Source organism: Gopherus evgoodei, chromosome 1, assembly GCF_007399415.2.
Source record: "Gopherus evgoodei ecotype Sinaloan lineage chromosome 1, rGopEvg1_v1.p, whole genome shotgun sequence".
Classification (NCBI taxonomy): Eukaryota; Metazoa; Chordata; order Testudines; family Testudinidae; genus Gopherus; species Gopherus evgoodei.
In genome coordinates this window covers 267848995-267872359 of record NC_044322.1, presented here as the reverse complement: position 1 = coordinate 267872359, position 23365 = coordinate 267848995, and the positions used below count along the sequence as shown (strand labels likewise).

Below are 23365 nucleotides of genomic sequence, written 5' to 3'. Positions count from 1 at the left end.
CTAGGCGAAACTTCCACCTTGCGCTCCCACCCCACACATCGGTTCCTTGAGGGGCAAATCCCACTGAGCCTTTATAGACCCCAGGGACGAGCCTGCCCAGGGGCTACTCCCCAGACCAGGTTCCCCCTCTCCACCCTCAACTCCCCCGGAGTGCACAGCCCCCCCGCAAGCCCTCCCCTCCCTATCCCACTCCAGTGGCCCCCACCCCGAGTCCACTCACTGGCTTTGCCAGGCTTGGGCCACTGCAGCAGCTCAGCAGGGAGCTGCCTTCCAGAGGCACTGGAGAGCCAGAGCGACCCGCTTGCAGCAGCAGCAAGCCCCAGCCATGGAGGAGCCAATGTGGTGCAGGGCACCATGCTGCTAAGGGGATAAGCCGTGCCCCCCCCACCTAGTCTATGGCCCGCACCCCCTCCGGGGGCTCCTGCAGGCTGCAGTGGATGTATGTGGGCGCCAGCCCCCATGTGCCCCCCGGATCTCTCCTTGCCTAGGGTTACCATATTTCAACAATCAAAAAAGAGGGGAGAGCCTTGCCTTAGCTCCGCCCCATCTACTCCCTCCCACTTCCCACCCCGACTGCCCGTCAGAACCCCCAACCTCCCCCGCCCCACTCCTTGTCCCCTAAGTGCCCCCTCCTGGGATCCCTGCCTGTCCCGACTGTCCCAACCCTTATCCACATCCCCACCCCTAGACAGACCCCTGGGACTCCCACGCACCATCTAACCACTCCCTGCCCCCTGACAGGATCCCCAGAACTCCTGACCCATCCAACCCTCTCCCTGCTCCCTGACTGCCCCCCGGGACTCCCCTTACCATGCCCATGCTGGTCAGACACTGGCTCCACGTGGAGGCAAAACACGCTGCCGGGCTGCTGCGCACACAGCCTGCTGAGGCAGCGGGAGGGGGGAGCTCTGGTGGTGGGGGGCAGTGGCAGCTCACACTTCCGGGAGCAGCAGAACGCGAGCGTGGTGGGAGGAGCTGTGGGGACATGCCTGCTGCCAGTCTGGAGTCCTGGCCGCCAGCCCCGCTAAGCCTCCTGCCAGTCTGGGGTTCTGTTCACTCAGCGGGCTGAGCGTGGCTAGCGGCCAGGACCCTGGCTGGCAGCTGCGTGCCAGCAAAATCGGCTTGTGTGCCAAGTGCCGTAGGTTGCCGACCCCTGTACTAAACACTAGTAGCCAGCATTGTTGGGGAAAAGATGCAGAGTACGTTCTAAATACAAAATAATGACACAAACACCAAATGTTAAAAAAATTATATGTAAGTACAGTACAAAAAAGTTTCTTTATACAACTGTAATGCAATCTGGACCAAATGGCAAGAAAAATAACAAAAATATAAAAACTGCTAGGTCTCAATCCAAAGTTTTCCCTCTAGTACCAAATACCACAAGATACAGATTATACAAATGTTTACAAATTTTAAATAAAAATACAATACATTAGGGTTTGCGTGTGTGGTTGGTTTTTAAACTCTTCAAGAGTTTATTGTTATACAGATGGCAAAACTATAGCTGATTGATCCCCTTCTGTTCCTTAGATAGAGATCTGAGTACAGGCCTGTCGCATCTCACACGCATTTAACATGCGCAATTTCAGCTTTACGCAGTCGGCAAAAACAAAAGAGAAAAACAACAATTTAAATACTGCTTCTGTAGTGTGGGCGATTCCGCCCGCCATTCAATTCAATGTAATTTTGACTATATGCGGTTTTCGCTTTACGCACTAACCGTGGAATGGAACCCCTGCGTAAGATGAGACTTGCCTGTATATATCATTCACTACAGTGCTCTCCATTGTGGAGAGTTGGAAACACAGGCAAGTGTTTTATGCCATTTCTTAGAATAGAGGCTTTGGTGAGGGTCCAGAAGCCCACTGTGATCTCTCTGCCCATCCCCACCTCCCTCAAATCCTGCTTGGGATTAGCCACATATTTTTGAGAGGTGTATACCTAGGTCTGAGGCCTGGGCCCAAATCTTCTATATGCTCTATAAGAGCCTTCTGTTTCACCCACCAACCCAGCCCTACTGACTGACCAACAAAGCAGCACTGAACTGGGAAGAGAGGAAGCCCTGCAAGACAACATTTACCATGTATGTGCAGCTGGGGAATACACCGTAGAGAGATTAGGTGGAAGCTTCCTTCTACACATCTGAGGATTTGCTTAATCATGACAGATTTAGAGCTCAACCATATTGAGGTACAGCTCACTTCCAGCTGCCATGGAAAAGAGAATCCAGAATTCAAAACAGAGGTGCCCTTCTTCTGCTACTTTAAAACCTATAAATAAGGAATGGGAAGGCTGGGCCCAGAATAAACAGGTCTCCATTTCAGCTTCCACCCAACGTCCCTGGACACACTGTTCTTCACAAGGGCTTACCACCCTGTTGTCGCTATTCCCTCTTGCAGATTCTATGCAGGCTACAACAGTAGCAGCTAATTCCTGTAGGGTGGGGGGTGAGCACAGCTGATTCATATTTTCCACACACGATTGGTGGAAGGAAGGCTTTTTTGTTTTTAAATTTTATATATATATATATACACACACACACACACACATATATATATATACAGAAATATACAGGATAAATTAAAATCTATTACAGATATTGGTAAAAATTCAATACACCACGCGTACACACGCATACCTACATGAGAATCAAATGCTTTCCTGCAGCTCACTTTGGAGAAGGAACTCAGGTGGGATCTGTCCACTCAGCCCATGTTCCGCTCAGCAAGAACCTCTTCAATCTTTAACAACTGTTAAATAAAATCTAATAAGCACTGTCTCTAGATAATCCAGCAGCACCAGGAGGGTTCCATAAATCTTTTTCAATACTGCTGGTGAAAGGGATGATGGGATCAACGCTCTAAGAAACAAAGTCCTCTACCACAAAACAGGTACAGATGGGCAGAGGCAGTGCAAGTTTCTCCTACATATTGCCCTCTCCTTCCCACCAGGGTGGGACAGCCCTGATCTGGAGAAATTAAGAGGGTGGTTCATTCTCCTCAGTCCATTCAATCTTTGGCCGTCTTCTGAGGTTGGCATCTAGTGATGATGATGTAGGTGCAAGTCCACTAGAAGAGTACAGATTCTTCACCATCTCCACAACTATTTTAACATAAGCTACCAGCCAGTCAGCAGACAGTAACACTAATGATCTGGGGGTTGGAAGAAATGACCTAGAGGTCAAAGCCTTTATCTTCCATCAGTGATCCAGTCCTCCCCCAAAGCAGTGCATTTCAATAGAAGTTAGAAACAGGGCTGGTGATGAGTCCAGCACTATTGCTTGGTCCAAAACTAACAAGCCTGTGCACCTGTCCATCAAAAGACAGTCTGTGCTCAGGCCAATTCCCCAAAAAGGCTTCTTTGAATTTAAGGCTGATATATCAAAAGTTTTATGACTCAACCGTGAAAAAACCTTCTGACTGGAGAATACACTGAGTAGGTCTCTCCCACCAACAGGAAAGGATTCGCTCAGCTTACGTCACAACTTTTCATAAAATTAATAAAAGTGAAATAGTTACAATCCTATGTGTATACTATACAGATATAAAACTTTAAAACCCTACACACGGAGCCCTTAGAGAGTGCCGGTATAGTGTCTATGTACACAAGTCAGTAACGTGGACGCAGGTACATCCCAGGGTCCTTTCTTGTCAGAGTCCAGGCATGATGTAGGCGATGTTGTCTAGTGTGTTTGACTGGAAAGAGAACATTTAAAGTTTTTAAAAAGAATCCGTTATGATCCTAAATACTACAGAAACCGTGCTTCAGTGTAACAGAGCTGTGGGATGTGGAGATATCCATCTTGTCAGACAACTTTCTACAGGGTGGGATCACCCCCATTCTCTTGGAAGTTACCAGTACTGTTAGCTAACCTTCAGCGTTTTGGAAATACAAGGAGACCTAGCTGAAATATAGTCTCAGGCACTGAGAGCACAGTGAGGGCACCTGGAGGTAAGGGAAACACTCATAGTGCCTTATAGTGCTTCCTCATCCCACCTGGCCAGTGCTAAGAGCAGTATAGATGAATGAGAAGCAATCAATTCATACCCAGCCCACATTCACCTGAGGGAAGCTCAGTGAGGAAGGACCCAACCCAGGGTGATGGAAGTAACAGGGGAATGCAGGAGAAATGCCCTGCATACACAAACTCATGAAAAACTGCTATAATTTGTAATGTGGAAGTGTGAAAACAGGAAAATTTTTCTGAAGTGAGGTGAGAGTGAAAGAAAGTTTGTCTGGGCTCCTGGATTTTCTTTGCAAATGCTGTTGGCAGCCTAAAGGACATTGTTATGGTCCCCAGTATCTCAGCAAACATGTTCCTGGGACTCCACCTGTAGTGTCTGTGACTGCAGCACATCAGTAATCCCAGAGGTGTGGCTGGCTATCCAAAAGAAGCCTCAGACTACAGCTGTGCGAATAATGTATTTTTCAGTTCTTTGGCAATTCCGGAAAAAAAAATTGAAAAGAAACTCATTTGAGATGGACCCAAAACAAGCTTTTTCGGAATTTTCAGCAAATGGAAAAAATTTCACTTTCAGTCAAACAAAATACTTCATTCAATCCAAAACAAAATGCTTCATTTCAATGTCAATCATTTTTTAATGTTTGGGATTTTTCTAAAATATAACATTGAAGGATATTTGGAAAAAAGTAATTTCAAATTGAAAAATCAAAGCATTTAGTTTTGAAAATGTTAAAATGAAACATTTTGCCGCCTTCTGATTTTTTTTTTTAAAAGAATAATTCAATAAATTTGCAGAATGCTTTAGTGTTGCCATATCTGCATCCTTTGCTGAAAAAGTTTTGGCTGATAAATTTCAGGTAGCAATATCTTTGATACACACTCCTCTTAATGCTTGAAGGAGGAGGAACTGGAATCTTGGCAGTCTCTTGATCAGTTCTATGATTTAGCAGTGCCACCTACTGACTGAAGAGACAAACAGCACCTTACACGACACACAAGCCCTGCCAACTATAGCTTACTGTGAGGAAAGCAAGTTTACTGATGTGAGCAACTGTCTAGCTAGGAAACTAGCCTGGAACTACCAAACTAATTGCACTTGTGATCAGGTCGAGCTCACATCTCCAGAAGTGAAAGATTAGTGCCTTAACCTACCTACAGCTCCCTAATTCTTAACAGAAATAAAAAGAGGTTCCAGTTTCCAGGCCTATCGATGATGCGGTGAGGGAGTGCCAGTGCTCAGAATGCTTTTGGCAAAAGGGAGAGACTGAAGTGTAGGCTACATTGTCCAACGGTTACATAGCCATAGCTTCAGCTGGCAGCACCTGGCTGACATACTAGGGAATGTGCCCATGGCCCCTGTGGGAGTTTACAGCAGAAGCTGCCACATCTTTTTATTTATTTTTTTTGTTAGAGACCCCTTCCTGTGATGAATCAGTGTGTGGGCAACCCCCGCAACCAAGATCATTCACAACATGCCCTGAAACATTTGCTTTATCTCCCATTTTCTTCCCAAATATTTGCTTTCCTCTTCCTTGTCAGATTTGCTTTTCATCTAGTGTTTTCTGTGTACTTTACTAGGTATGTTTTCTCCTTTTGATTCCAGTTTTTGCCCTCTCTCTCTTTTTCTCTGCCTTGGTCTTCTTCCCTGATTGGTGCTGTGACTTCTATCCTTCTCTCTGCTTTCATGTTGTCACTTTGAGTTTGCCACCGTACTACACTGGTGCTGCAAGATGCCCGCTGCCAAATGAGGGCTCACTATGAAGGGTTGTTTAGGAATGAAGGAGAGAATATGTAGCTGTGAATCCAACAGCTGTAAGTAACAGACCACATGCCTCCCTTGCCTGGAGGAGTTTACTGACATCTTTTGAGGTGGCCACCACCCACATAGGGAATCCTGGTCTTAAGAGTTAATTGCAGGTTATTAGAATGATGTTTACACAATTACAGAAAAACTGAATGTGTGTATACACACCAGCTGGGGAGGGCCTTTTAATTCTTATGCAAACTTGGAGCTTATTAAGATGTCTGGCATGCACACAGTTGTTTTATTTGCTCCAGATTTACTGTTTCAGTCACTGAGAAACAAGAGCTGCAACTACTGCAATAAATGGAATAAAGGTTAAGTTGAACGGTTAACATCTTTCACTGAAAATCTAGTGCACAACATCCTACAGCAGATATTATCAGTGAATTCCCCACACATAAATCCTGCCCACAGTAACAGTACATGAGCAGAACTACTGATCCATCTGTGTAGCAGTAGAGGCTCATCCATGTCACAAAGACACGCTAGTCAGGACTCCTGCTCTCTTTCCATGGAGACTAATAAGTCTAGAACTGAAATAAGAACCACAAGGAACTCACCAGAACTTGCTTAGGGCAGCCATTCAGCTCAGGTAGTTGTGTGGTCAGGCATGCTAAAGGGCCCAGGGCACAGATAATAGAATCTAGAAGTACTGACAAACTTCCTGATACAGCCACCATCCCCTGGAAGTAAGGAAGGAGAAAGGAATTGAATGGGTATAAATAGTGGAGACTGCAATTCCAACACCACAAAAATATATTCTCTCAAAGATACCACAAGTTCTCTCTTGGGCTTATCCACCAAACCCACTTCTCTATCTATTGTTTGTATCATAACAAAGCCATGTGAGATACTTCATACACATATATCACTGATCCAAAAAGAGTTTACAACAGGATCTCAATAGGCAATGTACAAATACAGGAAAAGGGCGGGAAACAACAGAAAACAAAGGCAGAGTACTGGAGTAAGTACGTCTTATTAGGTTCACAATTTTTATGATTTAAAAAATAATCGTTTTTAATCATCTATTGCAATAATACTTATTTAAATCCCAACCCGAACCCAGAAATAGGAAGCATAGTGAAGAATATTGCCTCTCTGGGTTCAAGACGCTAAGACTGTAGCTACGTTTGCCCTAAGGTAACATAATTTTTGGAGTGGGGAATTACTTTTCCACATCCTACTGTGAAGGAAGAGCTTTTCAACTTTACAATGGCAGGAGCTATCCCCCTGTACAAAAATCCCAGCTGGGACACTGGGGAAAAGCAGTTCAAATGTTTTGTTTTATTGGTGATAAAGCATGCAGCGCGCAGGACAGTGGGAGCGAACCTATACTGTTACCCATTAAACCCAATGCAGTTTGGAGTCCACGTTACACACATGCTATGTTGGGATTACACGTGAGATTCCCTGATTTGGTACTGGCTCTGTACACACCTCTGTCTCTTGCAGCCGGTGTCCAATGAGGCTCAGAGATTCACCCAGCAACTGCAGATGTGCAGCTACATCAATGGGATCTGTATCAGGGGCTTTGGCTGGTGAGGAGGATAACACCACAGTGCTGGAGGGGGACTTCTTATGAGGTGAAAGCATACCTGTGGGGGAAGCTTAAAACAGATGGGTAAAAAAAACAAAAAAAACCTTATGTCCTCTTTCTTACTTCTTTACCGACAAGTCTGTTTGGATTGTAAGCTCTTTGAGGTTGGGGTTTCTCTCATACTTAGGCAAAGCACCAACCCCACTTCTTGACACTGTATTAATAACTAATATTAATATAGAAGTGGTGGGAGATTCTCTCATTAAACAGTTGCTAAACTAACCATACCCTTTGTTTTTGCTAACTCCAGCCTCTAGCACACACCCGAACTTCTCTCTGTTCCTTCTTGCTTTATATAATCCATCATCAATGTGCTGTATGAATGGTACCATCTTTATAGCTTATGGCTCAACAGGATGCCCCTTTGAAACCTACTAACACCATTCCTCAGTCCTCTAGAGGGATCATTTTTGAGTAAGAGAATAATCAGCCACCAAACTCATGGGGAAGGAGGAGAGAAAGAGCAGAAGGTGCTCTCTCTATTCCCTAATGCACACGTAATACTCTCCCCTTTCCCCAAAGACTTGAATAAACTGGGTGTGGCTATTACCTTTCACTTTTGGGGCACCCTCTGATGAGGATGCCTTCCTCTTCACTGTTGTGGCCTCTGCTTTATTCTGCTTATGCTGCAGATATTGAGCTTTCTGCTTCCAAACCTACACAGAAAGAAAAGCAGGAAACAAACCGTTAGGCAAATAATTTGGGAGATGGGGTGACTTCATGGATAGTTGACTGGCTATGCAATTCTTACAAGCAGAAACCAGACATTTTTGTTACTATGGGGCTGAGAGCACCCAATTCACTTACTGCAGGGGATTGCACATTTATTTGCCATACTGTAACACCCAGGGGCCCTACACTGCAAAAGCAATGCTGGCAGCATGAGAGGATCCAGGCAGATAATTTAGATAATTTATTCTACAAAAAATATATCCCTGGGCATACGTACCAGTTTATCCTTTTCAGGCAGCTGCTTCCACACTTCTGCCAGTTTTTTGCTCAACTCCCCAAAATCTAGGCAGAAAAGGGGAGGTAATAATAAAAGGGGAAAGGTTAATAAGAAAATCAAATATAAAAATCAACCAAGAGAAGACAGTGGAAAGTCTGTATAAATACTGAAAGTTCAGGAAACTGGCCCGTGCATATGCTGTTAGTGAAGAGCCTGTACCGCTCTTGAACTACCCATGCTTGGAGACGATTTCCTATAGTCTCAACCTAAAAGGAACAGGGGGATGATGGGCACATGCACCTGCACTGAGGAACATGTGTATACGTGAGGCTGCACAACATACTATCGGAAACAGTTTCGCAGTAAAAGGAAGTTATCCAAATTCACAGTTGGATTGAAACACCATAATATTAGATCATGGGAGCCTCTGCTTTCCACTTGTTGCCTCTTATTTAAAGCATCCTGGCAGACTCTTTGCACTCCAGCACCAATAGTGGATGTTGGGACAAAACAAGGATTCGCCCTGGTAACCAATCTGACTGGACTGTCCCAGTGACAGCTGTATATGAACAGAAGAAGCTAGGTTATTATCTTACCTATCCCTGGATGCTCAGCCACAATGGTCACTCGATATTCCTTACAGAACACTTGGTAGGCAGACATGTTCTTCTTCTTTGGCTAACCACAAGGAGAAAAGAAAACATGCAAGATTTTTAATTATACTGAGACCTATTTAAATTTAAGGATAATCTGTGTTACTCCTGCAAGATCTCTGCCAACGTATTTCATTCCTGACCTGAGGCAACCCCTGCTATTCTGGTTCAGGATCAACATCCAGTTCTGCTGATACACCTCAATTTTGACATGCAGCACCACTTCTTATTCCATTCCTAGAGCAATGTCTACCACATGAGTGAGGGGTGCAATTCCCCTGCTAGAGTACACATACTTGCGCTAGCCATCATTGGGTTAGTGTGAGTATAAATAGTAGCATGGCCTTGGTAGCACAGATAGCAGCAGCGGAGGCACAGCTGAACTGCGCCAAGTACACCCCAAGCTCGTGGTGTAGATGACGCCTAGGACATCATATAGATCTTTCAATTCAACTCAATCCTGACAAATAGTTTCCTCTTATTCCAGTCTTAGGATTTCTATGGGAGTAAGACACTAGCAGTACATCAACTGTGGTGGCAGAGGCAGTTGCCAATCTGTGCTCAGAGAAATCCTGCATGTAATCTTAGAGCCTATTTTACAGATTAAGGGTGGTTATGGGCTGATTCACTTCGGTTATTCCTGCTTAATTCCTGACACAATCCAGCTCACTCTATGTCCAGTCTGTCATCTTTCCCATCTATATAATGCAAGATGACATTGCTCTAATTACGGCCACACCACACATACTGTGTCAAAAGTTTTCCCCACTTGCAGTTTTATAAATTAGCCATGGACACCTGATGTTCTAGATTCTCAGCATAGGATGGAACTGGGAATGTGGTCCCTCTACAAGATTAATAGCTTTTTTTCCCTTTCATTTAGGAGATAATGAACAAATACTTCAACTTCAGCACAGAGTTGTTTTCCCTTGCCATATTTTACCAAATCAGTGGCCACTCTGGTCCAGTAGCCTGCCTGAGAGTAGCAGAATCAGATGCTTCGGAAAAAGGTGTGAGAAATCGCAAAATGGGCAATTATGATATAACTAGTTAAAAGAAGTTTCTTACTTCTCCTTTTAGATAAAGTTAGAGGATAGTTTATGCCCTGAAGCACGATAACTGATGTTCCGCAAAAATGTTTCAACAGTGAAACAATTAATGTTGATACTTAATTTTTCTTCTTTAGGTTTCAGGGTTAACAATCATTTGACATGGACAGGATGACTCGACATTTTGAAGATTATTTTCATAAGAATGAGAGCTAGAAATATTTTTTTTTAAACAAAAGCTCAGCTTCTGAAACAATGGCAATGGTTCTGTGGCCAAAATACAGGGCGTCTTGTCCAGTATTACCCAATGTCACAGACTCTTGGGCATCACAATATCTGCTACCTACTTATCTGCTACTGTTCTTTACCTTTTCTTTATCCTTTTCTGCTTTCTCAGCTTTTTCCTTCTCCTTCTCTTCTTTTTTCTTTTTCTTCTCACTTTGTCCATCTATGTGGAAAACAGGAGGTGGGGGGGGAGGCACAGGAAGGACAAATGGAGTGCTGGGTGGAGGGGGTGGCGGTGGTGTCACCATAACTTCTGCTACTGCTACAGAGGCAGAGAGTCCAGAACTCTTCTTAGACTTGGAGTGCTTCCTCTCCTTGTGTTTCTCCTTGTCCTTTTTTTTCTTGCTTTTCTTTGACTTCTTCTTCTTCTTGATCTCCCGGTAGGAGTCATCTATCACCAGCTCTCCGGCCTCCAGCTCCCCACCAGATGATGAACCTGATTCCAAGGGTGGCTCCATACTTGAAAGGTCATATTCACTCCCATGACCTTCTGAGAAAAGGGAGGTGTCAGGGCCAAACCCCTCGGCGACTGGTGGTGGATGTGAGTCTGGCAGTGGCTTGTGCTTCTTCCGAGCTGATTTCAGGAAGCTTTGAAGCTCATGACCCAGGAGGAAAGAGCCTTGTTCATCTCGCCCTGATTTCTTGGAGGATTTTTTTGCTGCTGTTGGTGGTGAAGAGTATGGGGATGACTCCTCGTCTACTGTGCTGCCCCCCTTCTCTTTAGGTGAAAGGATGAGCTTCATCTTCAAGCCATCAGGCTCACGGAGGGTCAGTGTCTCTGTGTTTACATAGAGTGGCTTCATCTTTTTGGATTTGTGGAAGCTTCCATCATCCAGTGACAGCTCTCCACTGCTACCACTCAGTTTCTTCTTATGGTGCTCCTTCTTGCTCTCTGAATAGCCAGTGGCAGCAAAGGAAGAGAAGGATGATTTTTCAGATGTCTTTTTTGAGGGCTTGGAGCCCGTGGCAAGAGGTGAGGTGATAGCCTTAAGAAGATCCATGGCTGTGTCAGAAGAGGTTGGGCTTGAGACTGCTTTTTTCTTCTTCTTTGATTGCAACTCCAAAGGTGAAAGGTCTGAAAAAGACCAAAATAAATCAAACTGAGGCGAGACTGTATGTGACATATCTCCTTCTATGCCACCTTGAAGAAGAGGGGTTCAGAGTCCCCCAATATTCCTGGTGCTCACGGCTAAATAGTCACTTTTCTGGCTTAGAGAAGTCCTCTGAATCTTGTTGCAAAAGAAGACTGGCACTAGGCTGGTTACAAGAAACAAGGCTACAGAGAAACAGAAGCTGTGGGCTTCTGGTTAGTTACGAGTATGAACTTTAGGATAATTCTGTGTTCATATTAAACTCAGAGAGCCTGGTTTGACCATCCATGACATGAATATACTGTGACTGAAAATTCAGAGGAGCCAGTATTATCTTGAGTATTATTAGTATTGTTATTATTTATTATTGTACTATGGTAGCACCAAGAAGCACAGTCCAGGACCAGGACCCCATTGTGCTAGACACTGCATAACCAGAACAAAAAGAAAGCCCCTGTCCCAAAGAGCTTACGATCTAAGAAAATCCATAGCTTGATCTTTCAAAGAGAAAAAACAAGCACAAATGCCACATAGAGAGATGTGCAGTATTGCCAACTTCGAGAGATCAAAAATCATGAGTCGGACCTCCAAAAATCATGAGACTGGCCCCTAAATCATGAGATTTTTTTTAAAAAAAGATTATACTGAGTTTTTAGGTCAGTCTCTTGATTTCTGCACTCCTGCCCATCCCTAGGGTGTGTTCATGTGACAATCAGTGTTGCCCACTCTCCCACATGTACTGGATAAGGGGATTTTGGCCCCTGCTGCAGGAACTCTCATCCCCACATCTGCTCGTCTCCTGCCCAGCAATTAATCCTGTCCTCCAGTACCCATCAACACCTCATCACTTCAGTCCTCTTACCCTTGTAACACCGTACTCAGTTCACCTTCCCAGCACTTACCCCATCTGCTCAGAGCCTACCATCAATACAGACCACTCCCCATCGCATCAGCCCCCAACCCCCTCACTTCAGCTCCCCCGCAGCCCCCAGGCCATAGTTAGCCCTCTCAGTCTCACCTCTGCTCCCAGTCAGCAGTTGCTGCTCTCCAGCCACCCAGCTCTGAAGGCAGCACCACTGTCAGCAGAGCCCCCCTCCCCCCCCCGTTTCCCTTTGGGTCAGTACCTCTACAGTTACAACACTGTGAAATTTCAGATTTAAATATCTGCAACAATGAAATTTACAATTTTTTAAAATCCTATGACACTGAAATTGACCAAAATGGACAGTAAATTTAGTAGCGCCCTAGATCAGCCTTCCTGCCCCATAGCATCAATCCCGAATGCTTCCTATCCTCACCTCCGTAGAAGAACTCATCAGAGGAATGCTTCCTCTTCTTCTTATGAGATTCTGTCCCCAAGAAGAAGAGGTCGCTGTCCTGGAATCAGAGAAGAAAAGGAAACAAAAACAAATTCATACTGGCTCTTGATACAGATAATTCTGGAAACCACTCATGTCACTAAATACATCAGTGGTGGGCAACCTATGGCCCATCAGTGTAATCCACTGGTGGGCCACGAGACAGTTTGTTTACATTGATCATGCACAGGCATGGCTGCCTGCAGCTCCCAGTGGCCGTGGTTCGCCGTTCCGGGCCAATGGGAGCTGCGGGAAGGGCCGCAGGTTGCTCACCACTAAAATACATTCTGTGTACTGACCATTCTGAAGTTTGAAAATGAAATTTGGGAATGCCATTTGAGTAGTGGAAAATAAAAAAAAAAAAAGTGGAAAACAATTTTTTCCACACTTGCAAAGCTCTTAACCCTCCCAATCTTAAACTAGTCAGCTCTGGACTGGCAAAAGGCAGCAGAAATTTCAGCTCAAAGTGGTTACTATCAGGTTTCAGTATTAACACCTCTAGGTGATGACTAGGGCAGTTCACACTTTTCAGCGCTACCATTTCAGGCTGCCTGAAGAATCAGGAGTACAACAGTGCATCACTTTATATTCTGTAGATTATCTATGCAACCATAAGATCTAGAATTTTTTTTTTATATGAAAGTTTACAATTCCTGCTCTCCCATGCCTCTGAGGGCTGGGGAAGGATCTCCTCACTCACCCATGCTGAGGCCACAAATCACAGATAATAACTGGGCCTGACTACCTCTCAGAATTAATCAATACCACTTTTTGAAGGACTGTATGTTCCCATGAGTGATGTGAAGCACTTCCTCTGCTTTCCATAGTCTGTCACTGGCCATTTTTACAAAAGGAAAACAGCAAATTCACCCACCCCAATCCCGCCAGACGATTTTAAGTCAGCATTTCTCAAATTGGGTTCCACAGGCCCTGCTGATCAACTTCTCCCTCTCCCTCCCAGCGCCTCCTGCATGCCGGGGAACAACTGTTCCCCAGTGTGCAGGAGGCGCTGGGAGGGAGGGGGAGGAGCAGGGACGGGGCGCGCTCAGGGGAGGGGGCAGAGACAGGGAAGAGGAGGGGCAGGAGTGGAGTGGGGGTGAGGTCCAGGGCTAAATGAGGGTTGGGAGGGGTCTGCAAATTTTTTTTAATCAAAATGGGGGTCCTCAGGTTGCTAAAGTTTGAGAACCGCAGTTTTAAGTGCATTTCTCACCTTCAACCTTTTCTTTGAGGTTTTTCTGACCTGAGCTGCTATTTCCTCCTCTTCCCGCAACAGATCCTTGTAAGAGCGTTTTTTCTCTCGCTGGGTTCTACCTGCTGCCAGCCCCACGTCGTCAATGCTTCGGTCACCCTCTAAGCACTCTAGCATTTGTGAGTGTGGTGAGAAAGGGAAGGATTGAGATACCCAATTAAGGAACAATGGAAGTAAATTCATTCCGCATAAAATGCAACACAATCAGAGAGGTCAAAGTCGAAGCAGACTGATGTACAAAAAACAAAAAAAGAATACTGGGGACTAGAAATTAGTGTGCTATGCTTCCCCAACTGCAGGGAAAAGGCTCAGTGCCGTACAGTACCCTACAAGAAATCAAGGTTCAATTCCTAGTCTTGGTTTCTTTCTCCCCAGAGACAGGAGCTGGGGATGCTGCTGAGACTAAAACCAGGGTCTAGAGATTACTATGTTTTTGTTGTGAAGAAGATTTAAATTCTATTCCCATTCCTGTTCTATGGAGTTGACAGGGACAATAAATGCTGCAAGGGCAGAGTTCAGTAATGAAGGTGTTAGCAGTCTGAAACGCCACCTGTGAAACCCATTTTCTAGTCCCAGTATCTCACTTCCTGACACCACGAGAGACTTGGAATGCTGCAGAAACCCAGCCTGATGCCCTAAGTCTTCGCATTCTGTACTGCCATGCAGGAGACCGGCTTCCTTTCCCACTCTCTCAACTCCACGGGCTTGCCGAGGCTGTAGAGGGTACCCTTTTTGAACACCCTCTCAGATTATGAAGCAGTCATACCTTCTTTTTTCTTGGAGTCATCATAAGCCATGGCGGTCCTGCAGGAGCCTGAGAATGTGTTGCCACGTCTGGGCTCCTTCCCCCGTTCCCGTCTACAGGACAAGGTCTAAGAAACAGAGAATGAGAATAACCCTCCCATAAAGTGGAATCATAATGGAGAAAAGGGAACTTCCCATTGGGAACTGAATGGAGACTCACAGGAAGAAAGTGGCAAAGGGAAAGCAAGGAAGTGTGCCTCCTTGTCTGCTCATGCTCACACTTAGGGATGGGAGGACTGGTAGAGAAAGTTCAAACTTCAGGGTAGTTTGCTTTAGCTGATTCACATATTAAAAGTTTGGAGGGGGTTGCTTGATTTTACAGGGAGATAACAAGGATCTCCTCTTCCTCGTGAAACCTCAAATTGGTAACATCATGTCATTTATTTCAATAAAATGTAAAATGAGTGATCAAATGGCTTGTTTTAGCTTCCATGTTGACACAAACAATTAAAAACAAAGTTGGTGTTATGATCCTTTCTTGTCAGCATTGTTGCAGAGTGGGGTCTTTAGAGACAAATGCTAAACCCCTGAATCTTGGATGAAGAATTTGGGGTGGAGAGAGAGAAGACCCCAGCTGGATACCAGTCCTGTGCAATGTCCAATGACCTTAGATCTAATATATTAATTTGAGATTTTGGGGCAGAGGTGTGCATCTTTTCTGAAATTCTTGCAGTCCCCCACCTTGCTACTTTAGCAATTCTGATGGCCATTTGGGAGATGGGAGAGGAAGAAGAAGGAAAAAAGCACTCCCTTTTCCTAGGCATTCTGCAGCACTCCCAGCCTCTGGTAGCTCAGGAAGTTCCATGTCTCTCCGGACTGAGTCATTCTAGCTTAGGGATCATTGTGCAGGTAAGAGGCTGCACCTTTTGTCATTGTGGAATAGCTGGATTCAGATTATCTCACAGAAAATAACTTGTGTTCTTCAGTCAGAGACCAGCTTCTTGGCAGAAGTGCAACTTTTAAAACCAAGTAATCCTTCCAGGGATTATCCAGTTCTCACCTGGCTGAAGTTACTTTTTTTCCCCCCATCTGTGAATAAAAGACCAAGCAGCCGGTTTTCTGACTGGCTGAGACACAAACATGACACCATGCTGGTGTTAAGAGTTTAAACTCTTTGGGGTAGGGAACTTGTTTTGTGTGTGTGTTTTGTAAAGCTCTCCATATACCTAAAGGCTTTAGAAACAATTGGTTAACGCTATAATATAAATATGTATGTATTCATGCTTTACTGGTTTCTTAAAAAAAACAACAAAAACAAAAAAAAACCCCAAACCCACCACCCCTCTACACCCACCACTACCACCCCCACTAAGTAGGAAACATTTTTGCCACAATTCGCATGGGGTAGAGGTTAATCTGCATTCATTTTAATATTTTAGGAAAATCATCCACCTCAGAAATTTAAAAAAACAACCGAGTATTACAAAAATGTATACAATGCCATTGGCAGACATGGCATAAGAACTTAAGAATGGTCCTACTGGGTCAGACCAAAGGTCCACCTAGCCCAGTGTCCTGTCTTCCAAAGGTGGCCAATGCCAGGTGCCTCAGAGGGAATGAATAGAACAGGTAATCATCAAGTGATCCTTTCCTTGTTGCTCATTCCCAGCTTCTAGCAAACAGAGGCTAGGGACACCATCTCTACCTATCCTGGCTAACAGCCATTGATGGAACTATCCTCCACAAATTTATCTAGTTCTTTCTTGAACCCCGTTATAGTCTTGGGCTTCAAAACATCCTCTGGCAAAGAGTTCCACAGGTTGACTGTGCATTGTGTGAAGAAATACTTCCTTTTGTTTGTTTTAAAACTGCTGCCTATTCATTTCATTTGGTGACCCCTAGTTTGTGTGTTATGAGGAGTAAATAACACATCCTTATTTACTTTCTCCACACTGGTCATGATTTTATAGACCTCAATCATACCCCGCCTTCAATCGTCATTTCCAAGCTGAATAGTTCCAGTCTTATTAATCTTTCCTCATACGGAAGCTGTTCCATACCCCGAATAATTTTTGTTGCCCTTTTCTGTACCTTTTCCAATTCTAATATATCTTTTTTGAGATGGGAGTGACAAGATCTGCAAGCAGTATTCGAGATGTGGGCGTACCATGGATTTATATAGAGGCAATATGATTTTTTTGTCTTATTACTGGCCTGTAATTGTTGGGATTGCCTCTGGAGCCCTTTTTAAAAACTGACATCACATTAGCTATCCTCCAGTCATTTGGTACAGAAGCTGATTTAAATGATAGGTTACAGACTACAGTTAGTAGTTCTGCAATTTCACACTGAGTTCCTTTAGAACTCTTGAGTGAATGCCATCTGGTCCTGGTGACTTTTTACTGTTTAGTGTATCAATTTGTTCCAAAACCTCCTCTGATGACACCTCACTCAGGGACAGTTCCTCAGATTTGTCACCTAAAAAGAATGGCTCAGGTTTGGGAATCTCCCTCACATCCTCAGCTGTGAAGACTGATGGAAAGAATTAATTTTGTTTCTCTGCAATAGCCTTATCGTCCCTGAGTGCTCCTTTAGCATCTTGATTGCCCACCAGCCCCAATGGTTTAGCAGGCTTCCTGCTTCTGATGTACTTAAAAAAAAATTGTTGCTGTTATTTTTGTCTTTGGCTAGCTGGTCTTCAAATTCTTTTTTGGCTTTCTTAATTATATTTTTACACTTCATAGGCCAGAGTTTATGCTCCTTTCTATTTTCCTCAGTAGGATTTAACTTCCACTTTTTAAAGGAAGTATTTTTGCCTCTCACTGCTTCTTCTACTTTGTTGTTTAGCCAGGGTGCCACTTTCTTGTTTCTCTTACTATGTTTTTTAATGTGGGGTATACATTTAAGTTGAGCTTCTATTATGATGTCTTTAAAAAGTTTCCATGCAGCTTGCAGGGATTTCACTTCTTGCGCTGTACCTTTTAATTTGTTTCACTCACTTCCTCTTTTTTTGTGCAGTCCCCCTTTCTGAAATTAAATGCTAGTGTTGGGCTGCTGTGCTGTTTTCCCAACCACAGCAATGTTACATTTATTTATATTATGGTCACTATTACCAAGCGGTCCAGTTATATTCACCTCTTGGAACTAGATTCTGTGCTTCACTTAGGCCTAAATCAAGAACTGGAACTAGATTCTGTGCTTCACTTAGGCCTAAATCAAGAACTGCCTCTTCTCTTGTGGGTTCCAGGACTAGCTGCTCCAAAAAGCAGTCCTTTAAGGTGTCAAGAAGCTTTATCTCTGCATACCATCCTGAGGTGACATGCACTCAGTTAATATGGAGATGGTTGAAATCCCCCATTGAGTTTTTTATTTTAACAGCCTCTCTAATCTCCCTGAGCATTTCATAGTCACTATCACCATCCTGGTCAGGTGGTGAGTATATCCCTACTGCTATGTTTTTGGCATTTCACACACAGAATTTATTTAACACCACAGCACAGCCCTTTACAGAAAAATAAAAATAAGACAGATCCCTTCCCCCACAATGAGCTTACAATGTTAAGGGCGACATCTTGCAATCACTACAAGGAACAATGTTTATTTCTGTGATCTGTTCCATTGACTTCAATGGAACCACTCATGATAGCAGGCACCATACTTGACCGTAAATTTTTATAGGATCAGCACCTAACATAGATACAGCTCTCATCAAGAGACAACAGAGATGGTGGCGTGGGGTGTGATGGGAAGATGAGGGTAACACCAAGAAGAAACAGATTCGTGTATGGTTATGTGCATACCTCATTAGTCCCATTAAAAAAAATTAGGGAAAGGAAGAGACAACAGTAGAGGATAGAAGACAAGGTCCCTGCCCAGAAGGGCTCACAAACTAAGCCTTTGAGCCTGCAAAGCATGTGCTTAACTTTATGTACAAGCAGTCCTTTGGACTTCGATGGGACACACACACGTAGTGCTGAAGGTGTGTTAGCGGATGGGGGCCTTGGGTCCCTATTCTCCAAATCGCTCTCCTGTGAAGAGTCTAACTGAAGCCCACCTGTGCGACTGAGGACCTCTTATGCACCTAACAGCTGCAGCATCAGGCCCTCACTCAGACAACACAATGAATTCACAATGGCCCACGGGAGCGAAGGAAAAAGGTGCAAGGAACGAAAATGGCAACAGAAGCCTCCAGGGCAGCACCCTGCCCTAGGCGGAGCCCAGCGCCTTCTCTCCCTTCCTGGGCAACTCTGTGCGCTGCACCCCTGTGGCTGGCACAGCAGCGATGGCTGCTCCAGGACGCAGGACGGTGACTGCCCTGCAGGATTATTGCCATTAGCACTCTGCCAGTGGCCGGGTGCACAGACCCAGCGCTGCCACCGCAGCAGCGCCCCCTGCAGTTCCGTGGGGCAAGTTACCCAGGGCGCGCCCTGCCGGCAACCCTCGCACCTGCCCCCAGCGCGGCCCGAGCGGCGCCCATTGCGCATGCGCACTGCCCTCCCTTCGGGAGCTTCGCGCGCCCCCTCGCTTTCCCGCCTCCTTGATTTGAACCAGCCCGGCCGCTTCACCGCCCCTTGTCCGCGTCTCCTCTCACCCCGGCGGGCTCCAGCCTCGCTCCAGCCCGCGGCTCTGCCCCTACAGCAGGCCCCGGGGTCCCCCGCGGCGGCGGCCCAGGCCGGAGGCGGGAGCTGCCTGCCGCGCGGCGGCCCCGCTCAAGGAGAGGGGGCTCCGCGGAGGCTTCACGCTGGTCCGCCGCTTCCCGCCTCGCCTCCGCCGGTGCCTACGGCCGCCATCTTGGAATGGGAAAAGAGACGCACGCCCGGCGCCCAGGGGGAGCCAGCAGAGCGCCGAGCGCCTCCAACGCAGGAGGCAGGCAGGGCACTCGGCCTGTAGCAGAACGCCGAGCCGATCGATCGATCGCCAGGCCCGCTACTAGAATCCGCGGGCCCAGTATGGCAGGGCGGGGCGCAGCTGGGGCCTCATCTTGTGCGCACCCCGCCCCGGGGCTGGTGCGTCAGCTGGTTTACCAGCACCTCTCCCCCAGCTCCTGGTTCTTTATCCAGTGCACCTACCCCTCTCTCTCACACACACCCCAGCTCCTGCCCAGGGCTGGTGCATCTCCTGCAGGGGCGGCTCCAAGCCCCAGCACACCGAGCGTGTGCTTGGGGCGGCATGCCGCGGGGGGCGCTCTGCCGGTCGCTGGGAGGGCGGCAGGCAGGGTGCCTTCGGTGGCATGCCTGCGGAGGGTCCACTGGTCCCGTGGCTCCACGGGAGGTCCACCGGAGCCGTGGGACCGGCGACCAGCAGAGCACCCCCCCCACGGCATGCTGCCGTGCTTGGGGCGGTGAAATGTCTAGAGCCGCCCCTGATCACCTGGTGTACTTACATCCCCCACCAGCTCCTGGTTCATCATCTTGACCAGGGGGGCTCTCAACCTTTTTCTTTCTGAGCCACCCCCCGCTATAAAAACTTCACAGCCCAGCTGCACTATAACAGGTTTTTTTTTTTTTTTTTTTTTATATAAAAGGCAGGGCCAGCACAGGGAGGTAGCAAGCAGGGCAATTGCCTGGGCCCCACCCTGCAGTGGGCTCTGTGAAGCTTAGTTGCTTCAGCTTCAGACCTGGGTGGCAGGGCTCAGAATCCCAGGCTTCAGCCCCATGCAGCGGGGCTTCAGCTTTCTGCCCTGGGCCACAGCAAGTTGCTTGGTGGACCCCTGGCTGAGAACCACTGACCTAGTGTACATGCACTTCTCATATCTCCTAGTCCATTAACTAGTGTATACACACCCTGTCCCCAACAGCTCCTGGTCCATCACCTAGTGTACACACACTGCTTCCCCACCCCCCCAATTACCTGGTTCATTCTTTAGTGTACACCCTGCTCCCACTCTCAGGTTTTGGTCCATAACCTAGTGTGCGTATCTCTCTCTCTCACACACACACACCCACCTCTTCTGGTTCACCCCCCAGTGTACATGCACCACTTCAGCTCTGTTTGCTGTTATCTCTCTTCTTTTCTCCAAACTCAAGACTGCTAGGACATGGCCTCCACTCACCTCTCATCCCTCTTTTGAGGCAGGTGAGTGTCCACACAGTTGTTCCTGTGTGCAATGCAGATTAGTTGCTAGCCAGGCAGGGCTCCTGCTACATTAACACTGCCTTAGGATGTTGATCAGAAACCAACACTACTTAAAAATGGTTCTAATCACAGCAGAGAGGCAGTCCCACACACAGCTCTTCCAGGATTCCATCAATACTGGTGCATAATAATAAAATAGTAATTGGAGCTATACCTATCTCCTAGAACTGAAGTCTGTAACTGGAAGGGACCTCAAAAGGTCATTGAATCTAGTCCCCTGCCTTCACTAGCAGGGCCAAGTACTGATTTTTGCTCCAGATCCCTTAGTGACCCCCCAAGGATTGAACTCACAACCCTCTGTTTAGTAGGCTAATGCTCAAACCACTGAGCTATCCCTCCCCCTCATAATAGAGCTGGGATTCATTCCCCCCCTTAGAAAGCTACAAGTACTTGACCAAGTTTCACATTCAAAACCTCTGCATGAGGGAGCATGATACTAGTCACCTCCTACTCAAAACATTTGTCCTAGCAGGAAAAGCATACCCACCCCACCTCTCCTACCAGAGCCCTATATAGAAATTTTCTCTAATTCTTACCTCCACCCTCATTTTCTCTAAGTAGTCTGCTTTAGCCTTCCTTTATATACCTGCCAGAAGGCAGTCACGTGATCATACTTGCTCAGAGGCCTATTTGATCATGTGCTCTGTCCAGAGACTACAATTCCCAGCAACCCTTGGGCTTAAAGAGGCTATGTCCTATAAAGACATGCTGGATGCACCTGCACTTACAGACCAGAACTGTGTTAGTCACCTCTTCGCTTTTAGGTTCTAATCTAATCCAAGCACATTACTATTTATTTGTATTATGATAGTGTCTAGAGATCAGGGGTCTCACTGTACTACATTATTCAAACTCATAGAGCTAATCCTTGCCCTGAAGACATTTAAGCATTACTCCTAGGGGAATTCTGTGACAAAAAAATTAAAATTCTGCACGCAATATTTTAAAATACTGCACATTTTATTTGTCAAAACAACACAATATAATCATGCCAGTTTCAATTATTTTGGTAATTTATTTCAAAATACCTGTCAGACAACAAAAAAGATTCAGGAAATGCCACCCTTACTTCTGTACTGCTGCTGGTGGAGGCATTACCATCAGAGCTGGGCACCTGGCCAGCAGCTGCCACTCTCTACTCTGTCTTCAGAGCTGGGCAACTGGAGACCAGATTTCTTGGGGGAAACCAGGTTTTACAGTCTGTGGCACAACTTTGACGGCTGCAAATTTGATGGATCCCTAAATATAAGGGGGAGGATGGCGACACTAGGGTCAGTTGAGGAAAAACTGGAAAAAAGAAGCATTTTGATGGAAATCACAAATTCTGTGTGATTCTGTGAAGAACATTAATTCTGTGCAAACTCTGTATTGCGCAGTGGCACAGAATTCTAGCAGGAATAAAGCATGTACATAACTTTCCTCAGCTGAGCCTGAGTAGTTCCAATAAAGTGGTTGCAGAATTGGGGCCTTAATTTGTATTAATTCAGATGTTCTCATACACGAGTATCCTGACCTGAGCCCCACTGTAAGTGAAGGCCTCTCTCTAAAAATGCTGCTGTCCCTCCAACCCCCATCACAGAGAGGGGTGAAGACCTGTTTTGATTTTGCTCATTGACATCTCCTAATGTGATGAAAGCACCTTCAGTGGTGTTTCTGTCCATCCATGCATGACCAGTATAGTGTCTTCCTCATGGAGTGAATTCCAGCACCCATTACTATCCTTGTAGCCACCCAGGGATGAGTTGGTCCCGTGCAGTATTTTACCAATGAGCAAACCTGTGTCAAGGTAAATGCTTTATTATGAACAAAACTCTGCTTTATTACCTTGTGTAATTGCAGTCTGCGACTGCCCTGACCTTCAGTTCTTTATTTCTGCCCCAGCACGAAGTGTTATAGGAAGCCAAAAACTGCAACTAGAGTTTACAGGAATTGTGGCATCGCTACACTTCCTGAAGGACTCACTGTACAGCACTTCCTCACTTTCTTTTAAGATTCCCCTTTTAAAATTTCCATATTGAACTAAAATGCCAATAAATTAAACTATAGCAAATACAATAACTGATAACTCTTCAGGTTGCTTAAAAACACAACCCTTCCATGTCTTGATCAGTCTCTTAGGTCATTTCAGCAATCTTCCCGATCTGCTGTATTGTAAAACATCTCTAGTCAAATCCTTGTCTGCAACAGACTGTTCAGCCTCATGGTCAATTACAGGGTCCAAGGTGTCAGGTGTCTTGAGTAGATGCTTATGATTCCTTCATAAGAGTTTGCCTTTGTCACAGTTTCAGGGTTACCGCACCTGTATTTCCCTCTCTGTTCCTCTCCAGGAGTGCCCAGTCATGCCTCAGAATTCCAGCCTCACCTGTCTCTGCGCAGGGACACTTGTCGCACTCTCTTCTGACTGGGGGTTTTAAGGCTGCAAAGCTCCTGCCATGTACTCTGAAATCCTCAGCAAACAAGTCTGCCTAAAAGCCAGCACCT

The 23365-nt window shown here is 45.8% G+C and overlaps 1 protein-coding gene across 5 annotated transcripts; it reads right to left on the bottom strand.

Moving 5' to 3' along the window:
- Positions 1-1642: 1642 nt before the first annotated feature.
- Positions 1643-21477, bottom strand: HMGXB4 (HMG-box containing 4). Of its 5 annotated transcripts, none has more exons than XM_030545253.1 (11): positions 21421-21477; positions 14772-14877; positions 13967-14115; positions 12697-12775; positions 10391-11382; positions 8917-8998; positions 8321-8385; positions 7922-8027; positions 7212-7369; positions 6332-6454; positions 1643-3698 (listed from the first exon to the last, which is right to left on the bottom strand). In XM_030545253.1, exons 1-11 carry the CDS (start codon positions 21430-21432, stop codon positions 3654-3656), a joined length of 1917 nt encoding a protein of 638 aa, XP_030401113.1. In that variant the 5' UTR covers positions 21433-21477; the 3' UTR covers positions 1643-3653. The 5 variants fall into 5 exon arrangements, with proteins under 5 accessions (XP_030401113.1, XP_030401119.1, XP_030401106.1 ...); XM_030545259.1 differs by having other exon boundaries at positions 7212-7381; positions 13997-14115; positions 21421-21476; XM_030545246.1 differs by having other exon boundaries at positions 7212-7381; positions 21421-21475.
- Between the last annotated feature and the right edge of the window lie 1888 nt (positions 21478-23365).